Source organism: Physeter macrocephalus, chromosome 8 (genome assembly GCF_002837175.3).
Source record: "Physeter macrocephalus isolate SW-GA chromosome 8, ASM283717v5, whole genome shotgun sequence".
In the NCBI taxonomy this organism is placed as follows: Eukaryota; Metazoa; Chordata; class Mammalia; order Artiodactyla; family Physeteridae; genus Physeter; species Physeter macrocephalus.
In genome coordinates this window covers 141480348-141501190 of record NC_041221.1, presented here as the reverse complement: position 1 = coordinate 141501190, position 20843 = coordinate 141480348, and the positions used below count along the sequence as shown (strand labels likewise).

The window sequence follows — 20843 nt, the reverse complement described above, 5'->3', positions numbered from 1 at the left end:
AGACATTTCTCCAAAGAAGATATACAGATTGACAACAAACACGTGAAAGAATGCTCAACATCACTAATTATTAGAGAAATGCAAATCAAAACTAGAATGAGATATCAGCTCACACCGGTCAGAATGGCCATCATCAAAAAATCTAGAAACAATAAATGCTGGAGAGTGTGTGGAGAAAAGGGAACACTTTTGCACTGCTGGTGGGAATGTGATTTGGTACACCCACTACAGAGAACAGTATGGAGGTTCCTTAAAAAACTACAAATAGAACTACCATACGACCCAGCAATCCCGCTACTGGGCATATACCCTGAGAAAACCATAATTCAAAAAGAGTCATGTACCAAAATGTTCATTGCAGCTCTATTTACAATAGCCAGGACATGGAAGCAACCTAAGTGTCCATCAACAGAGGAATGGATAAAGAAGATGTGGCACATATATACAATGGAATATTACTCAGCCATAAAAAGAAATGAAACTGAGTTATTTGTAATGAGGTGGATAGACCTGGAGTCTGTCATACAGAGTGAAGTAAGTCAGAAGGAGAAAAACAAATACCGTATGCTAACACATATATATGGAATCTAAGAAAAAAAAATGTCATGAAGAGATTAGTGGTAGGACAGGAATAAAACACAGACCTACTAGAGCATGGACAGAATGGGCATCATCAGAAAATCTACAAACAACAAATGCTGGAGAGGGTGTGGAGGAAAGGGAACCCTCTTGCACTGTTGGTGGGAATGTAAATTGATACAGCCACTATGGAGAACAGTATGGAGGTTCCTTAAAAAAGAATTACCATATGATCCAGCAATCCCACTACTGGGCATATACCCAGAGAAAACCATAATTCAAAAAGACACCCCCCCCCCAATGTTCATTGAAGCACTGTTTACAATAGCCAGGTCATGGAAGCAACCTAAATGCCCATCGACAGACGAATGGAAAAACAAGTTGTGGTACATATATACAATGGAATATTACTCAGCCATAAAAAGGAACGAAATTGGGTCATTTGTTGAGACATTGGTGGATCTAGAGACTGTCATACAGAGTGAAGTAAGTCCAAAAGAGAAAAGCAAATATCGTATATTAACGCATATATGTGGAACCTAGAAAAATTGTACAGATGAACCGGTTTGCAGGGCAGAAATTGAGACGCAGATGTAGAGAGCAAACGTATGGACAGCAAGGTGGGTAAGCGGCAGGGTGGTGGGGGTGGTGGTGGGATGAATTGGGCGATTGGGATTGGCATATATACACTGATGTGTATGAAATTGATGACTAATAAGAACCTGCTGTATAAAAACATAAATAAAACAAAATTTTAAAAAAAACTTAGAAAAGTTTGGCATTCTTATAGGTAATAAATGGTTTCTGATCATCTTAGTATGCAATTCCCTCATTACTAACGACATTGAGCAGCTTTTCACGTTTGTTATTGGCCATTTGTATTTCTTCTTTACCTGTTCATGTCTTGTGTTCATTTTCTTCTTCTGTTTAATCCTTGATATATTGATTTGCAGGAATTCTTTGTATGTTCTGGATACTTACCCTTGGTCTGTGATTTATTTAGTGAAATTTCCTCCTAGAGCCCCCTGAAGACAAAGGATTCCATCATCCTACCCCTGTGCATCTCTTGTTGAGGACAGTGTTTATCCCACAGCACTCCATCTCAGTACACCTGACCCAGGGATCTTTCCTAAAGAAGTTGCATGATTTCAGACTCTCCACAGGAAAAAATACCAAATAGTGGTAGTGAGGACACTGTCTTAGAACACACAAGTCCACAATTGTTTACTAGTTAAATACATAAAACATGAGAACATTTGGGCATATGTGGTATGTGTAGTAGTTAAGACTTTGGAGCCAGACTACTTGAGTTCAAATGTGACCTCTGCTCCTTCTTAACAAATGTATGAACTTGGGCAAATGGCTTAAATCCTCTGGGCATTAGTTTGCTCATCTGTAAAATGGGCCTAATAATAGTAAAGTTTATAGGATTTTTGTGAGAATTAAATGAGTTAATAAATGCAAAGTACTTTTAGCAGGGCTTGGCACATGGTGAAATCTGTATAAATATTATCTATTATATAATAAAACTTTGGCTTTTATAGTGTTTTTTTTTAATCATATCTGACTTCTGTCCCAAGGTAATTGAATTTTGGGTGTGTTTCCTCAGTATCTAGTACTGCCTCATAATGAACACTTAGATAACATGGATATACAAATGGAAAAGCTTAAAAATAAAATTAACAGCATGTGTTATATGAGTCATAAAAATAAGGTACAGGAGTTTCAGTACACAAAACAACTTCTTTACAATATGCTTATTGAGGATGGTGGGCATTTCTCTCTGCCAGTTAAAGTGGTGCAGCTCAGGCAATTGTGTAAACACAATTTATTACTCACTTAGCTTGCTAGCTTTATAATTATGCAACTTTTGATTAATTTTTTATTTGCAGGGATATACACTACAGTATTTTGTAATTCATGCATAAGTCTTGATTGATTTTTATGTGCCATGATTTCAAAGTCCCCTAATTCAGGGTTGCATACAATATTACCACTCTGAACTCACTGTACGTTCATGGGCCATTTGCCGTCCTCTGACCTGTTTATACCAGTTGTCAGTGCTGAGTGGGACCTGCTGATCTTGCTAGGAGTAATGAGTTTTTCAAAATGTGGGACAAAACATCCCAGACTTAATCAAGGCTGAATTTAGTGTTTGCTTTGGGCCAAGTGATGGCTATAATACATGATTTAGTGATTTTCTTAAGATTCCTGATGAAATAGATGTTCTGGTCCTCAAAGATAGGCTGCTCCTTGTCCTCCTCCCCCATCCAGTCCTCATGCCCTTTGTGCACATGTGCTACCTCACCTCTTATATGAAACTGGAGAAGTCCAGAGTCCAGGCACATCCCTTGGAGGTTCTAAGATAAAACAGCATTCCTAGATTTCTGCTTCTTTGTCATTGAATTTAGGAGTGGGACTCTGCATTCCTCACTGTTGAAGAGGGAGGGAAGGATGAGGCAACAGAGACAGGTGTTTGACAAGAAATTCTTCTAGTATGCTAGTGACATGGCATGTGAGCCTTTGTGTCTGGTGCACTAGAAGGCTATGAACACTACCATTTCACACTCATTAGAATGGATAAAATAAAAAAGGTTGACAATAGCAAATGTTGGTGAGGATGTGGGACAACAAACTCTCATACATTGCTGGTGGGAGGGTAAAATGGTACAAATACTTTGGAGAACTCTTTGTAAATTTCTGGTAAAATTAAACATAAATCTACCCCATGACCTAGCAATTCCATTTCCAGGAATCCACCCAAGTGAAATGAAAATATTTGTCCACGTAAAGACTTGTATATGAATAGTCACAGTGCTTATTCATAATAGCAAAAAATGGAATAAGCAGTGGGAGAATGGACAATTTGTAGAACATTTGTACATTGGTAATACTACTCAACAATAAAAGGAACAAACTGCAGATATACATAACAACATAGATGAATCTCAAGAAACATGATGTTGAACAAAAGAAGTCAGATACAAAAGTAAACATGATTCCACTTATATGAAGTCCAAATCGAGGTAAAACTCATCTATGGGAATAGAAATCAGAATAGTGATATGTCTGGAGTGGGGGTGGGAGGACTGGGATTGTCTGGGACGGGGCACACGGGAACCCCCTGGGGTGATGGCAGTGTTCTACACGTTTGGTTACGTGGGTGAATATGATTGTCAAAACTCATCCAACTGAACATTTATGATTTGTGCATTTTCTTGTTTATAAATTATGCCTCAATAACATATTTATTGAATACATTTTTAAAGGTTATGGTTAGTTTTTTTGCTCTTTCATAGTTCAAATTATTTGTATTCGTCAAGGTTGTCATCTTTTGCAATGATATAGCATCTTAATCGTTTACCAGGCGTTCTTAACCTTGTGGTCCAGTGATAGTTTTCAATGGATCCTTGAACCCCGTGAAATTGAATGCACAATTTTGCATGTCTGTGTTCATGTATTTTTCTCTCCCCTTCGGGAGCAAGTTCATAGCTATCACCATATTCTCAAAAGGTTCCGTGACCCAAAACATATTTAAAAGAGAACCTCTGTGTTAATGGTTCATGCAGGATGTGTAGGAAACAATATCAGTAGTTAAAGATGAATGAATGAATAAATGACCAACTGTTTCCAGCTGACGTTCAAGGAACCAAGCCTCTACTAGTTTACAGATTAAAACTGGCAGATGTCAGTGGCTCCATGAAACTGCAAACATTAGAGAAACCTTCTGGCCTGAGGAATAGAATAAAGTCATTATAAGAATAGCAGGCAGAATCAGTGTACCATATAAGAGCTTTCAATCACATTTATAGAAAAAGACACCTGCTATTCAAAAGTATCATATACTGTGTCTATTTTAAATATTGAAATTAGATAGATGAAGATAAGAGAAGCAACAGTTATGTTTCAACTATAAAAAATTATTTAATGCTTTTCTCTTGACAGGAAAAACAATTACTGTAGTGAACATTAACAGAATTGTAGCAGGTTCAGCTTTGCCAGTGTTTAACAAAAGAAGACAATTTTGATGTGGCTCAGTTATGGCAATTCTTATATCGTGAGTTTTGCAAATTGGTTATTCATTCTGAGTCCCTGATTGCAGGGGGACAATGCAATATTAAATTGATGGCATAGGGCTATAAATGCTCTTTGAGATGTGAAGTTGCTCCAAGCACAACTGAGAACCTGAGCTTGCTTTTATGTGGTTATTGACAGGTTTCTGTGGTCTCTTTTGTCCCATGTGTCTTGAGTGTGACATCGCCAGGCATTATGGAGAGTGTTTTTGTTGGCCATTGTTACCTGGGTCCACCTTTGCACTAAGAATTGGCACCAGAGAGAGACATAAAATACGGGTAAGTGTGTTTGGATGTATATGTGAAGCTGGATCTGTATGAGAACCTGGATGCCTTTCAAACCTGTGATTTTTTTTGAAAAATGAGGTGTGGGTGAGGATGCTTAAAAACACCACACTTAGTGGAATACTTTGAGAAAGGAAAGGGAAGAAATTTCTGATTTCATTTGTTACTAGGATGTATATTAACAAAAATGCCACATTGTGAAGGGTGTTTCCAAGGGGCACCTATTATAATGTAGATCGTTGGCCACTTCTGTTTCTCTGTCTCTTATTACATCCAGAGACGATGATAGGTAGAAGTGCACCAAATTTGGAGGATACACTTGGGATAATCTCACTTAAAATGTAGCCCATCAACATATACAGAATTCACTTTGGGGGTTCCCTGGGGACTCTTCAAAGAGCCAGACAATTTCCAGCGCAGCTGAGCCTGAGGTACAATGAGAGATTGAGGACAGACATTCATACCTACTAAGATGTGGACAGATAAAAAGGCATCTTTTTATTATTTTATTTGTTTTTTTATTGGAGTATAGTTGCTTTACACTGCTGTGTCAGTTTCTGCTGTACAGCAAAGTGAATCAGCCACACGTAAACATATATCCCCTCTTTTTTGGATTTCCTTCCCATTTAGGTCACCACAGAGCACTGAGTAGAGTTCCCTGTGCTGTACAGTAGGTTCTCATTAGTTAAAGCATCTTTTTATATATTCATGTGAAATGATCCCTAAGATATATTTTTAAGTGAACAAAAGAGCAAGGCATATAAGTATGTAACGATTTACTTAAAAAGACTATATATATGTATGTAAAATGTAATGTGTATATATCTATATGTATCTATATATTTGCCTAGACCTAGAATTTATCTGGAAGTGTATATAATAACTACCAACAACGGTAGCCCCCTGACAGGTAACTGGGTGGCTGGTGAGAGCTGTAGAAGGGGGGGATTTACTTTTTACGTCCTATCCCTTCTTACTGTGGGAATTTTGGACCATGTGCATTTATTACTCCAAAAAAGTAAATAAAGTAATTATAAACATTAAGTTCTAAGAGGAAATAAAAAGATGTTGACAGAGAATTTTCTGTCAGTGAGACAGTGGTTTCAGGTATGAAGTCTTGAGGGCAGGTCTCTGAATTGCAAGGATTGAGTAGCAGTCGAGCTGCTTGGCACTTGGGTAACCCGGTGGAGTTGTGTCCCTGGGCAATGACTTCAGGGTGGTGGTGGATCTTGGGGGCAGTGGGTAGGATGGGCCATGGGGTAATATTGAAGAGGTCCCTGGGAAAGGGAACTGAGCCTGTGTGATTGAGGCAGAACAGAGACCCGGTCTCCCCTAGGGCACGCTGTGCGAGGACTGGCTGGCAGTGCACTGCTGCTGGCCTTTTTCCATCTGCCAGGTGGCCCGGGAACTCAAGATGAGGACCTCCCAACTCTACGAAATCTATGCGGCCCCTTTGACTAACGAAAATCTTATCTGACAGAGCAAGAAATCTCCTCCTCCTCACTTCCCCTCACCCTCCTCTCAAATCCCTCTTAGTAGAGAGATTGTTCTTAAGGTTTCACTGAAATAGTATGAAAATAAATGATTTCCCACTACTGTCTTTACTGTTGTCCTTTCTTTACACGTACCCCCGATGAAGACTCTGTTATTTGTCTGAATTTGCTATCCCAGCCCAGCCATATTAGGCAGATTCGAGAGGTGAGTTTTTTGCCCTCCACCACCCTGCCTGGAGTTTTGGAAGGCTGCATTTTCCCCCATCTTCCCCTTTCACAAGAGATGTCTGGGAAGCTGGAAGAACTATTATATGGCTAAGCTAAGCCTCTTTTCCCAAAGTACCAATGATGGGGCAGAAGACGGTTTATTTTATTTTTTTATTATTTTTAAAAACTTTTATTGGATTATAGTTGATTTACAATGTTGGGTTAGTTTCAGGTGTACAGAAAAGTGAATCAGTTAGCACCTGGACTGGGCCCTAAATATCACTGTAATGCAGGAGCATTGTCCTTCCCTTGTCCTGACTCCTTCAGTCCTGACTGGCATAAAGGAGAAAGTCTCAGCTTGTTGCTGATCATGAACAGCTCTCCAGCATTTGTAAATTTTCAGCCCCAGATTCAAAGCCTTAGGTGGGCCACTGTTACAGGTTGAACTATGCCCCCACAACCCCTTCCCACAAAAGAGCTATTGAAGTCCTAACTCCTCGTATATGTGAATGTGACCTTATTTGGAAATAGTCTTGCAGATGTAATTAAGAGGAAGTCATTAGGGTGGGCCCTAATCCAACATGACTGCTGTCCTTACAAGAAGAGGAGAAGAGACACAGAGGTAGACACACAGAGGGAAGACAGCCATGTGAAGATGGAGGCAGAGATTGGGGTGATGTTGCCACAAACCAAGGAACGCCGGGGCTACCTGAAGCTGGAAGAGACAAGGGAAGATCCTCTCCTAGAGGTTTTGGAGGAAGCACTAACCTGCCAGCATCTTAGTGGACTTCCGGCCTCCAGAACTGTGAGAGAATAAGTTTCTGCTGTTTTAAGCCACCCAGTTTGCGGTACTTTGTTACCACAGCAGCCCTAGAAAGCTAATTCACCAACCATCTACCATGGGAATAGAATACTTTTGTTCTTGTTAGCGTGGCAGCACAGAGCAATGCTGAGGAGCTTGGGGTCTGAAGCTGAACTGCCTCCTTCATTTACTAATTGTGTAACTACAGGCAAATTTGCTAATCTGTCAGTACCTCAGTTTCCTCCTCTGTAAAATGACAGTACTGTCTTCATAGGGTTGTGAGTATTTTAACAAGTCAAGACACTTAGCACAATGGCTGGGAAGGAACAAGGACCTGGTAAATATCAGCTATTATTACTATTTACTGTTACCTTATATTTGCAGCAAATGATATGATTTTCCATTTACAGTTGGGATATAAAGTTTTCTATGAAGTTTAGGTTAAAATTGAGTTAATTAAAAGAAGAACATTAGGTAAATAATAATATAATTGGTTGGTGGATAGGGCAAACATTATGAAGGTGGTAAAACATGAATTGTATTGAGTGCTTGTATCGCCAGGCACTGTTCAAAGCACTCTACTTGTTTTAAGACATTTCATCCTTAACATCCCTCAGGAAGGAGCTATTACAGCTCAATTTTCCAGACAAGAACCTGAGTCACAGAGAGGTTAAGTAACTTGCCCAAGGCCACACAGCTGGTAAGTGACAGGCAGTCAGGCTATTGAGGCTGTGCTACTAACTCCTGCACTAAGCAAGCAGAGAAAGTTTCTGGTTCAGAGGCCTTCTTGGGCCCTCGTGATTGCACAAACCGGAGTTTGCTCTAGGGAGGCGAAATCAGGCTGGTGAGTGTTGAGGGGAAGTGTCACTCACCCCTGCGCTCAGCCATCCCCACTGAAACTAAGCAATTCCTGTCTGACGAAGGACTCCTCTCAGCCCTCCTTTTGGATGTCCAGGGCAGCTGCCAGGGGCCAAAGCTCTTTGGGAACAATAAAATGCGCAATGTTGACATTTAATACGTGATAAAGTACTCCCTGCTCCAAGCCAGCTACTGAAAACACCAGGCCTGAGGGATGGGTCTATTAAGTGAAAATAAACCTCTTTTATTGTTTCATGCAAAAACACATATTGTGCTTCACAAGCTTACAGCTGGGAACAATATGCATTTTTGGCAAAGGAGACGTGGGTGACCTCTCCACTCTCACACGATGACCCCTCACTGCATGAAGAGTAGATGGCATTTCACACACCGGCTACTGGCCCAGTGCTTCTCTTGGCTGTGGTCAGAGGTGGTCAGAGGTGCAAGCGAACCTCTCCAGCAAGGGAGCTCCCTTTTCCCCTTTGCTTCTTCTGATCAGTCTCGGTGGTAGAGCAAACTTAACACTTCTTTAGAGCCACAAACCCAAACAAATAAAACTCTGGGCTCTGAAAGCACTGAGTCTGCCAATGAATCACGGAACATCAGAGAATTAATATGTGGATGGTTCTTTGAAAACAGATGGTGGAGAGTGGTCCTGAAGAAAGGTGGCTTAGGGCCATGACTTCTAGTTTCCCCTAGAACATGTCAAGTCCATGAAGAAAGAACTTAACAAAAATATGTACTTCCTTCCTAGCAGAAAAGTTATCCAACACCCAGTGCTTAAGTGAGAGACAACAAATTTGATCTTAAACTTCCCATTTCCTCAGACTTACAAGAAGCTGTCAGTGGTACAAATTTGAGTTACCCAACAGTGGAGGCTTCTCTGTGTTTTTCTTCTCACTAGAAAATTCCTTTTGATTTTCCAGGATGCAAAATGTGGGACGGATCTCTGATGACTCCGTGTGGGCAAACAATACCAACACATATGCAACAGACATTTCAAAGTAATCCATTCAGATTATTATAAATTACAAAACCAGGAAACAAACAAATGAAACCCCACCAAACCTTTTGGCTTTACAGTGCAATATACTAATGAAGGATAAGACGCCAGCCCTGGAGCTCTCTATTTTTTGGAACAAAGATATGAAAAGTGTCCACTGCCCTATAAAATAATTTTTATATGTTTATATATTTTACATATCTAAGGTTTATTTATACAATAGTTGATAATGACTAACATGTTATATATACCCTTTTTATAAACATTATTCACATACCTATTACATCATAAAGATTGTCTTTTGGTCTATTAAAAACATTTTACTGAAAAAAGAAGCAGAGACACAAGGGTCTATAGATTTTCTGCTGATATTTCCATGGAGGAGTGAATTTTTCTCCTTCATTTTCTCTTTCCTCCTTTTTCCCCCTAAACAACACCCTCTCCCCCTGACCCAGCATGCAGTAATAAGAAGCAACAATTTCAGAAGATGAAACTCAGACTTCATGGTTAGCAGACTATTCTCCAGTGCATTTCTGGGCTGACCTCATTGTAATCATTCTACTTCATCCTTGGCTGCATTCCCACCACCTCCAGCACTTTGTGACCCACAACAATTTGGAATATATGTGCTAGAGCCCACAGTCTGGAGAAGAAAACTTTAGCAAATGGGGGAGCTTTTCTTACGCTTCTGAGTTTGGGTGGGAACAAATCATAGTCTTCATTTTGTGCTTTAGAAAAAAATATTTTGTTTATTTGGCTAAGCAGTTTCAAAGGAAATCTAAATCTTCATAAAACCCTCCATGAAACTATAAGACATGGAAAGTTCCCAGAGAAGAAAAAACAGCAAGTGTAAAAATTAGGAGTGGTGGTTTCCTGTTATTCTAAATGTGAGAGGGGGAAGCCAGTCTAAGAAGAAGAAAGTCTGAGCGAGAGGGCCTTGGGGACAAAGCTATAATTAGCCAATGTGGTCTAATGGTTTCTGGGCATTAAAAGTTGTATTGTTCCCCCATCCCCACCCAGCTTATACAACTTGCTTTTGTGTGGACAGCTTGCCTATACTTAACCTTTCTGTGTATCACCTATAAAACTAAAATTCCTTCCAACTCTGACACTCTATGACTTTGGCCTGGCAAGTGAAGTCTTTGAAACCTATCTATAGGTGGGTTGTAAGGCCTAATGATTGTAACAAGTAGATGCCAGAATCTGAAGGCAGCATCTCTCTATTCATTGCTCCTGAGGCTAATGAGGAGCCGGCCAAACCCGAATTCATCCCAGAGGAAATGGAACCAACATTTAGTCACAGTAGTTCAGAGAAAAGGGATGACCGACAATTGGCAGTACCATCATGGACCACATGTAAGAAGGAGATGTTGTCACTGCATTGGCCTTACTGTGGTCTCATCATACCTCTTGCTTCTCACTCACCTCTTGGCAGATAAAGCCAATGCTGTGGGGCTTCTTGTTGCCTGTTATCACCTTCCCCTGGGGTTAACCAAGAGAAGGCTATGATTAAGAAGTCCATTAAGTTAGTCATCCCATTAAGACACAGGTGCCAGTTTGAGCCCTGCAAGAGACAGCTTCACCCAGAGGAAAACATTTCTGTAACCACCAAATACAGTCCTTACTCAGCGCATGGTTTGGCTTGGCTCCTTACCAGCAGGACTGGATGAAAGACTGGGGATGCTTCAGTGCAAAATTATGATACTGAACTTCAAAACCATCAATCAATACATATCCAAATCATGCTGCATTCCCTTCATTGTCTTTGATAATCAAGGTGGCCTGTGCTTTTAGAAATGAAACTCTGATTGATGTCTTAAGATGGGGGAGAAGATGAAAACACATGGCTCAAAGAGTCTGGGGATATTTGTGCGTTTCATTTATCTGTGCAATCTCTCTCTCAGGTTAGCACAGATAATTTAAAATTGATATTTTCAATTATAGTTTTTTGAAAAAATAGGGGTAGAATATCTTCTTTTGACTTCTTTAAGATGACTTATTTCTGAACAAAAAAGCCTGCATGGTTATAACTGATTTTTATATCTTTAGACTTGAAATAGCCTCTCAGTAAGCACTGCAGTCTGTGGCATCTCTCTTATAACATCATGCACGTTTCTTGTCTGAGATTATTTATGTACTAAGTCCTTATTTCCTTGATTGGTATATTCTAACAAGAACCCTCTGGATCAGAAAGTGTCACGGTGGAAAGACAGAATGGAATTGGAATGGAAAACAATGTGGATGTGGTGGAGTGATGCAGGATGCACGGTCAGGGGAGGGAGTGAAGGCTGGGGACATTGTGAAGAAGCACTAGCCTCTCTGGCTTGAACACCTGAGAGGAGAATATTATGCCATCCCCTGTACTGCTCTAAATCTGAGCTGGAGCAATAGGCCAGGCACAGTGTTGGGAGACATTTGATGTCCGGTCTTTTCATTTGTCAGTTGGGTGCCAAGGTGTGAGAAATTGGCAAGACAAAGTTTGGCTTTGACAGCAGAACAGAATAACAGGAGGGCCAGGAGTCTGGTGTAACCTGTAGCGGCACATGACTCACGTGCTTTTCTCCAGCCTGGCCCACCACCCATTGATACTGTGGGAAGACAGATTTGCTTTTTCTCGTATTACCCTGCTGTCTTGGAGGCCAGCCTACTGGTATTCCTGTACCATCCCTGATGTCCAAGGAGTATCACATGGTCCACAGCTCTGTACCAAGCGGTTTCCATTCAAGCAGACGATTTGTTCTCTTCAGTATCCGGTTATTGCTAGCTCCTCCTGGGAAGATTTCCAAGGCGGGGTCTGTGAAGGTGAAAAGGATTTCATAATCTATTGTGTGTGAATGCAGCCTGGTTAGAACTATAATTCTTTAAAATTCTTAAGTCTTTTGGGCAGGAATTTGTCTTTTCATTTCACAGAAGAGATGTCGTGTCCTCCGTTCATCATATTGGGAGGTACACACTATCTACTTCCCTATTACTGGGGATGCTAACTTTGATCTTTTGGTTAAGGTGGTTGTCTACCAGCTTTCTTCACTATAAAATTGTTATTTTCCCCTTTGTGATTAATAAGTATCTTTTGAGGAGATACTCTGATACACTAGTTTTAATCCATTGATGACTTTTGCTCGAACCAGTTGTTACTGTAGTGGTTGTCAAACTGGGATTTTAAAAATTCCATCATTCCTTCTACATTTTTTAGTTGGCCCTCTACTGTAAGGAAGAGCTTTTCCTTCTCCCTCATTTCTTTATATAGTATGGACTCAGGGATTCCTATTTGATTATTTGTAAGGATTATCATCCATTACTGCCAAAAATGAATAATCTGAATCTATTGATGAAGAAATGTCAGACAAAGCCTAACTGAGAGACATTCTGTAAAATAAATGGCCTATATTCTTTGAAATGCCAGGATCACGGAAGACAATGAATCTTGAGGAACTGTTCCAGATTAAAAGAAACTAAAGAGATATGACAAATGCAATATGTGGTCCTAGATGGGATCCTAGACAAGACATCAAAATCTGTTTTCTCTGTAGAGGGAAAGAATAGGACAATTGGATAAGATCTGTAGAGTAGTTAATAGTGCTATATCAATGTTAATTTCCTGATTTTGGTAATTGCATCGTGATTATGTAACACCCTTGTTTTTAGGAAACACACACTGAAATGTTTAGGGGAAAATGGGCCCTTGATTTTTAGCTTACTTCCAAATGGTTCAGAAAAATTATATATATAATTTATATTAAATTTTAATTTAATAATTAATTAATATATACGTACATACATATATAAAAGAGAGGATCAAAACAAGCATAGTAAAATGTTAATATCTAGGGAACCTAGTTCTGAAGGGTATACAGGAATTCCTTGTACTATTTTAGCAACATTTCTAAAAGTCTGAAATTATTTAAAAAATAAAGGTAAAATTCACGAGCCCCCAGAATTTCTCCAAAGCCTCAAATATTTTATTTTTGATTTCCAAACCCAACCTGCATTCCTGTCATCCCCACACATGTAGCCAATGTCCTCCCCTTCCTGCCTAGCCCCTGGTGCCTTTTCTCTTCCCGAGGCTGAGGAGTCTCAGAAGGAAGTGCAGCCAACACTTCCAGCTGCCCCCTGTCCGTCCAGGTGAGGGCAGGCGGTTTGGATGGGCATCACAGGAGCTGGCTGCTCTCTGTGACTTTGCTGCCAGTGCTTGGCTCTTGGCCCTTCTGAGTGCAAATGAAGTCCCAACTGACCATGCTGAAGGGGGACAGGAGAAAGCTAAAAGGATGATGGGAAATTGGTCCAATAACATTTAAAAAGATCTGCTTTCTAAAAGACCCAGGCTCGGAGTTTGTCCACAGGTGAATTCCCATGAAAACCCAGTAAAACAGGAAATAAGTAGGAGAGGGAGTTTTCTATCTCCTGCCCAATGTCTTTCATTTGGAGTCTGATTCCTTTTCTAGCCAACGACTCCTGCTGATTTAACAGGCCAGTTTTGTCTTTGGGGAAATTTTAGTGATGATCACAGACAGGTTCATTCTTTGCGGGGTGGCACAGGACAGCTGGATCTTGCAAGCAAAGTTTATGGGAAGTATCGGTTTTGGCAGTCTGACCAAAACCCACTTTCCAAAGGCAGAAGCATGAATTGTGGCTACAGAGACTAAGTATACTGAAGGAGCCTGAGCTTTCATGCAGGCAGCCACATCTGGGCTAACAACTGAGCTTCTCTGCGCTCTCAGGGCCTGCCGGTGCAAGACAGGACTTACTCTTTTGCGGGCGTGCTCCACCCAGAATAACAGCAAGAGCCATTGGAGGCTCCAGGTGGCTGCTTCGTATTCAACGGGAGAAGCAGGAATGAATAGATAGCCTGTGATTATGAGGACGCATTCTGCGTCCCATCATGACAATAAGTTACACAGGATTTGGAGTTATGCTGTCTCCATCGTACACCCCCAAACATGGGCAGGAGTTTCAGCCTGCTACTCACAAATTTTAGCCCTAAAAAGGGAAGACATCTGTGTTAGACATAGTCTGCTTCTCCTCCCTGTGCCTAAGTGGGTACCGGCACTGATGCTGGGCACCTGCCTTTGGAGATGGGTCAACCCGTTGCTGTCACAGGGGACCTGGAAATGGCTGCTTTGATCTGCACATCAGGCCTGGCATCAGCAGCTGGGGGCATATCCCTCCGAGACTGGAGGCAAGGCGATTTGAGACAACTGCTTCTGGATCTCAAGGGAGTAGTGGTGGTGGTCTGTTAGCTCTTTAACTACCTTTGTTGTGATGTAGCATTTCTGAGGGTGAGTGCAGGGACAGGGAAGTAATAAGGAAGTAACTGCCAAGGGAAGGCCAGCTGCCACATGAATCTGATCTTCCAGGTTGTGCTAAATGACTTAGAAAGAACTTCAACTCTAAGATCCACTGACATTTTAATGGACATTCAAAAATCCCATCAGTGGCAGGAGGTGTGAATTTACCTATGGCTGGCATTGTACAGTACTGGGTAGCAGCTCTTATCAGTCCTGTGTCTACAGGCCAGGGGTTTTAGGATTAGGCAGGTAATAATGCTTTGTTTATTGAGCGCTCAGGGGACAGGTCTGCTTGAAGTAGAAAACCCTGATGTCTGCAGGAAAGCTTTTGTGTCTCATCTTAAATGAGGTGGCAGGCAGCTAGCAGCATCCACTGGAGTCCGATTGCCTGGGTTTATTCCCAAGCTCCACCAAGTCCCAACTGTATGACCCCATGGAAACGATTTAATCTCTCTAGGTCTTAGTTTCTTTACCTGTAAAATGGGCATAGTATTAGTATTTTCTTTGTATGGTTGTAGTGAGATTTTAAAATCAGTCAATATAAGTAAAGCACATAAAAGTGTCTTGGCACAAGGCAGGGTGTCTGTCTATCATTGCTGGCTCAAAAGTATTACTATAAATTAAGAGACCTCTTCAAGGCTATTTATTATGTTCCTGGCTCTTGATTATCTCAAAGAATGGAACACCCTACAGGCGGGTACAGATCATTAATCTGGCTCATGGTCACACTCATTACTGGAGTTTCTTTTGCCTTAAAAACCTGAATAGAGTTCTTAAAATTTTACATCCTAATCCACAAAATGAGGATAACAATAGCTCAGTATTTACTTTATATGATTGTCATGAGAGGGCCTCTATTATTCTTCCTATTATATAGATGAGAAAATTGAGACTCAGAGAGGTGAAGTGACTTGCCCAAAGTCACACAGTGAGTCACACCTGAGGTACAATGGGTGTTCTGATTCTATAGCCTGGGCTCTCCACTGCTAGGCCAGAGAAAGGTGATTGGAAGAGAATGAAGGAGGTGGGGGGGTGGGGAGGAGGAGGGAGGGAGGGAAGGGGAGAGGGAGACTTGCAACTAATAATAATATTCTTGGAATGAGTAAGTGGGCGTGGGAATTCAATACATATATCCTAATGATAACAAAGCAGATGACGTTTTATGCCTTGTCTACATAATTCAAAACAACCATTTTGACTGCTCAGAAAAATGAGATTGCTTTTTGCTTGCTGCAGAGTCATGGCTTTAAAGAGCTGTGAGGGCCAGTCCCTTTGGAAGGTGAGTACTTAAGATCCTGCAGTCCTGGAATGCTAGTGCCTGAGCCAAGCCCCTTGTTTGAGAGGTGAAAGGGGGCTGGAGAAAATGGAAGTAACTTGCCTCTAAGCTTGTGGCATCGCGCATAAGTTCATCTTTCCTGTGAAGGTCCTTCTTGGCAGGAAAAAGAGGATTCATTTATTCTCCAATTGTTCATTCAACACATATTGAATGTATGATCAAAAATGTTTGACAAATGAATGAATTTCCTTGACACTTTGAGCTTGTTCCTCTTTATCTCACTATGCTGCATGTCTGATTCCTTCTCAGTCTTCAAATCTCAGTTGAAATCTCACCTCCTTGGAGAATCCTTTCCCGGCCACCCTACCCAATGTAGTGCATACCCCCCAGCCATTCTCCGTCCCACCTCTTTGTTTCCTTCATAACATCTGTCATATAGAAACAGTCCTGTGTGTTTAATGGTTTACCATTTACTCCGGTTCATGAAGGCAGGAACATTACTTGCTTTGTTCACTGCTGTATCCCAACTGTATGGAACAAAACCTCGCACACAGTAGATGCTCAATCAATATTTGTTGAATGCAAATGAATGAATAAATGAATGAGGTGACACTGATTTCTACCCAGGAAGAAAACATTCTGTGACTTTAAATGGAGATTGAGTGAGAGCTTGGACTTTGGCCTGGAGCCTCTTGGTCATAATGGCGTGTCCAGCTGGGGATTAACTAATCAGCACATGCATTTTCTGAATTACAAAGTGTGCCAGGGACATTTAATTTCTGTTAATTAGCACCAAGAAGGAGGGGTTGTTATCTAAATCACCAGCCAGCTGGAAGCATGTCCATGTCAGACCTATTTGCAAATCAAAATGGACATTTCATAAACCTTGTCAACCTTGTGAAGCTGCAAGTAAGTCCCCAGAGGGGCAGCACCAAGGTGCTCACCGGCTGCATTCAGGGTCACAGACAACCTTAAACGTCAAACCTTCAACAGAGGAGGAGGTGAGGTGATAGGGACAACCAGAAGACAAAAGACTGATGAGGGTTATGACATGAGATACATTTAAAAATAACTGTCATATTTCCTCAACCCTGGTGCCGCTGACCAGCTGATCTGAAAAGTGAAGAGAACAAAGAAGCTGAGATTTCTAGTCTTACAGAGCCAGCCCCACTGCTTCCTTTCTGTGACCTTAGACAAGTGATTTATCCTCAGAGCCTCAGATCTGTTTGATCCATAAATAGGGGACAATAACACCCAACTCATGGGATTGTTGTGAATGTTAAATGAGAAAAGGCATGTAAACAGTCATGATAGCTAACGTCACAGAGCATTTTCTAAGAGCTGGGCACTGTGCTAATGACCTCATGCCCATTGTCTCTTTTAATCCCCACCAAACCACTCAAGGAAAGCACAGTTAGAACCTGCATTTTGCAAGCAAGGGGACTAAAGTTTGGGAAGATTAAATGACTTCCCCGTGATCACACAGGGAGGAAATGCAGAGCCTGGATTTGAATCCCGGTCATCTGACTCACTGTGATTTTAACCACCCTGTAAATGACCCTCTAAGGGGTTAGCTCTGTCCCTGGCATTTAGGAGACGTGTAATGAATGGTAGTTAGAAGATCCTGTTCTTATTTCAGCATTTCTCCTGATCACCTGCCTTTGTCATGACTGCAGAATTCACTGCTAGGGTCCCTCTGCACGCCAGCATCTGGCCTATCTGTTTTACTTAATCTTCCCAATGACTCTAGCAGAGGCTCCGGACGCGCAGGCTCAGCGTCCATGGCTCACGGGCCCAGCCGCTCCGCGGCATGTGGGATCTTCTCGGACCGGGGCACGAACCCGTGTCCCCTGCATCGGCAGGCAGACTCCCAACCACTGTGCCACCAGGGAAGCCCTGTTTTCACTCTTCAGATGAGTAAAGAAAGTCTCAGAGAGGTTAGTTAACTTGGTCCAAGGTCAGACAGCCAAGAAGTGGTGGGGCCGGGATTTGAGCCCAGGGACATGTGATTCCAGAGCCCAGGTGGTTTCCTCTTCATTTCTCCATGCTGCCATCTTTCAGAATCTGTTTTGCCTCAGTGGAGCTCTCCTGACAGCTGAAACACTCCTTCATTACTCCCCGCTCTTGCTTCTGAGCCTAGCTCTTTCTTGTACTCTGTTTTTGAATTGTGCCTCCATGCCCACTTATGGGTAATAGCTACCATTTATTGAACACTTTGATGTACCCCGTATCACCATCAGAGCTGTACATGCATGATCTCTTTTAATCCCGCTGAGAACCCTATGAGGTGGAGGTTCTGATTCCCATTTTACAGATGAGAAAGAAGGTTTAGGAAGGTGGTGTAACTTTCTCAAGTTGCTTCAGTCATTTGCCAAAGGAAACCTAACTAGTAAGTGACAAGCTGGGACCAAACCCCAGATGATTTGGTTCCAAAACCCATCACCCTAGCTATTATATTATATTGTTTCTCCATATCTTGTAAAGTTCTAGTGGATTGGGAATACAGCTAGAATAGCTACCCCCAAATCCTTGTTGACTGATGTTTTAAAATTTAGTCCTTTACCGGAGGTGTCCATGAAGAAGGTCCAAGGTATCAAATTTGCCAAATCTGAAAAGAATGTAAGCTTAAAAAAGAATTCAATTTATAAATAGAATGTGCAGGATGGAATATTTGGAAATGTGGTTCTGATATCTAAAATTAGCCTTCAGTTCCAAACAGTATGGCGCCTTCCGGCTGTCTGACTGCTCTGTCCTTTGTCATGGAAGCTGGTGCCATCTCTCTCGAGCTGTGACTGACATGTTCTCCTCAGGCAGTGCAGTCCTCCAGCTCTCTCCTAGACAGAGATGGAAAACATCTCCCAGGGAACTGGGTGGGGAAGGGGTAGGGATCCAGGTTCAACCCTTTGAAGGTGATATTTGTTTGAATTCCTCTATGGTCCTCCAGGCGTTTTTGCTGTCTCCTTATGTTTTGATTCACGCTTGCTTTTGCTTATTTGTGAGTCTCCTGACTGCAAATAGTTCTCACAATCCTCTCAGATGGTCCAGGGAGTTGTTTTCATGGGAAGGACATTAGGATGGCTCTGGCCTCTAGGACACGTGCGGCTGACAGCAGTCAAACTCTGACATTGCAAGTGGCCTTCATCAAGTCGGTCGGTCACGGTAGCATTGATTCTAACAGCGTTAACCAAGGATACACAAAATGGCCTTTGCGAATGCATTTTGCCTTTCTCCCTGGGTCTTGGCTGGCATCCTTTTAGTCCTTACCAGGCTGCAGCTCTTGTCCATCCAGCAGTGACTCTATCTGCATAATTAGCTTGCATCTGTGGGTGTGTATTTACCCCACCCCCACCCCCAAAAGCAATTGCCTTTGAACTTCGGAATAATACCAGCATGGAACTCTGAGCCCTCTTGTTCCCACAGAGAAGATGAAAGTGGGGGTCATTTTGGAAATCATATTCCCCTTCTTCTGGACTCTGTATCCTTTAGAGTGAGGACAGGCAAAACCGGAAGTAAACTCAAGAAGAGGGAGAGATCTAGGGAATGCAAAATAATCATTGTGTTTTCATGTCAATGATCCAGAACCACATTGCAAGCTTTGGTTCTTTTTCAAATTGCTGGGCTGTGTCTGGCCACCCTTGCAGCAGGCGTAGATTTGCTTTTTGGATTTCTCTGTACAGAACACTCTCAGTCACCTTCTTTTCCACCCCTACTTCTTGGATGATAAGACCCTTGTATGGGCTGGCTGAAAAGTTCGTTTGGGTTTTTCTGTAAGATGTTATGGGAGAACCTGAACGAATTTTTTGGCCAACCCAATACTTATTCTCTGGGAGGGCTTGACCCCCTGAGTTAAACCATTGCCCCACCCCCATCTCCATCCTCATCCCTGTGGTCTCAGCAGCACACACACATTTGTGCAACCTCTCCAACCTCAACCATGTTATGTGTTTACAGTTGCTGTTGAAGAAGAGGGATGCGGTGATTTAAGATTAAGGTTTGGACTTAGAGTCCTGGGTTCTAGTTCTTGTTGCCTTGGACAGGTCATTTGACCTCTGAGTCATAATTCTAATCCCTAAAATGGAATAATAGCAGTACCTGCCTTCATAGGGTTGGGTAGGATTGGGTGGCATAATGCATGTACAGTGCTTGGTAAACAGTAGGTGCTCAGTAAATGGTGACAGTTATTGCTGGATGAAGAATCAGTAGTCTCCCTTCCATCTCAAACTAATTATGTGACCTTAATCAAGGCATTGAAACATCCTGAGCCTCAGTTTTTTGATCTGTAGTCTGGAGACAAAAATAACTTTTCTCTGCACTCTTCACGAAGTTCTTATAAGAATTTGGTGGCAGCAGCAGCAAGATCTGTTTTAGTTTCAGAAGTTGAGGAGCTACTCTGGTTTTTGCAGTTGGCTACCCAGAGGCTCCAGGTAAGGCCCAGAGGAGGGCTAGGTAGAAAACCCTGTACTCAAACAATGCAGGCACAGCCACAACCCATATTTTCTCTATTTAGGAGCAACAAGGTCTCCTAAAACAGCTGTACTTGGAAGAATTCTTGTAAAAACCCCTTTAAACTCAAACTTCTCAAAACCAGACATGCTGGTGCATCAAAATCTCAATTCCTAGCAATGAATCGAAGCTTTAGAGTCCCAGTGACGGAAGCCAGATGGGAGTTCAAATATTCAGGCAGGGTATCTATGGCCCCAGGTTGCAATATTTGCTTTGACTAGTGCTTACTGAGTACCTCTATGAGCTGCACTCAGAGTTCCATATGGTACATGATTGGGAAATTTACAAGGGAGTGATAAGCATGGAATTCAGGATAGTGGTTGTGAAGGAAGTGGGCAGGTGGGGGAAGGAAGGAATGGGACTGGGAGAAGCACACAGCAGGTTTCAATTGTTTTTTAAAAAGCTAGGTGGTAGGTATATGGTTATTGGTTTTATGATCCTATATATTTCTATAGAACATTTAATTATAAAAGGGGAGA

At 41.8% G+C, this 20843-nt stretch overlaps 2 protein-coding genes across 4 annotated transcripts in view; one reads left to right on the top strand and one right to left on the bottom strand.

Annotated features, from left to right (window-relative positions):
• Nucleotides 1-6521, top strand: part of PLAC8L1 (PLAC8 like 1) — a 24395-nt gene extending 17874 nt beyond the window's left edge. Inside the window, exons 3-4 of the mRNA XM_024124825.2 lie at nt 4795-4931; nt 6274-6521. Coding sequence (XP_023980593.1) covers nt 4795-4931; nt 6274-6414 — 278 coding nt within the window. The 3' untranslated portion in view covers nt 6415-6521. The remainder of the gene's footprint in view (nt 1-4794; nt 4932-6273) is intronic.
• Nucleotides 6522-6825: 304 nt separating this feature from the next.
• SH3RF2 (SH3 domain containing ring finger 2) overlaps nt 6826-20843 on the bottom strand; it is a 151394-nt gene continuing 137376 nt past the window's right edge. For 2 of the 3 annotated variants that reach the window (XM_055086814.1, XM_055086815.1), the window contains one exon: nt 6826-12094. The gene's annotated coding sequence lies outside the window, so the exon portion shown is untranslated. The remainder of the gene's footprint in view (nt 12095-20843) is intronic. The other variant, XM_024125178.2, reaches the window with a different exon arrangement.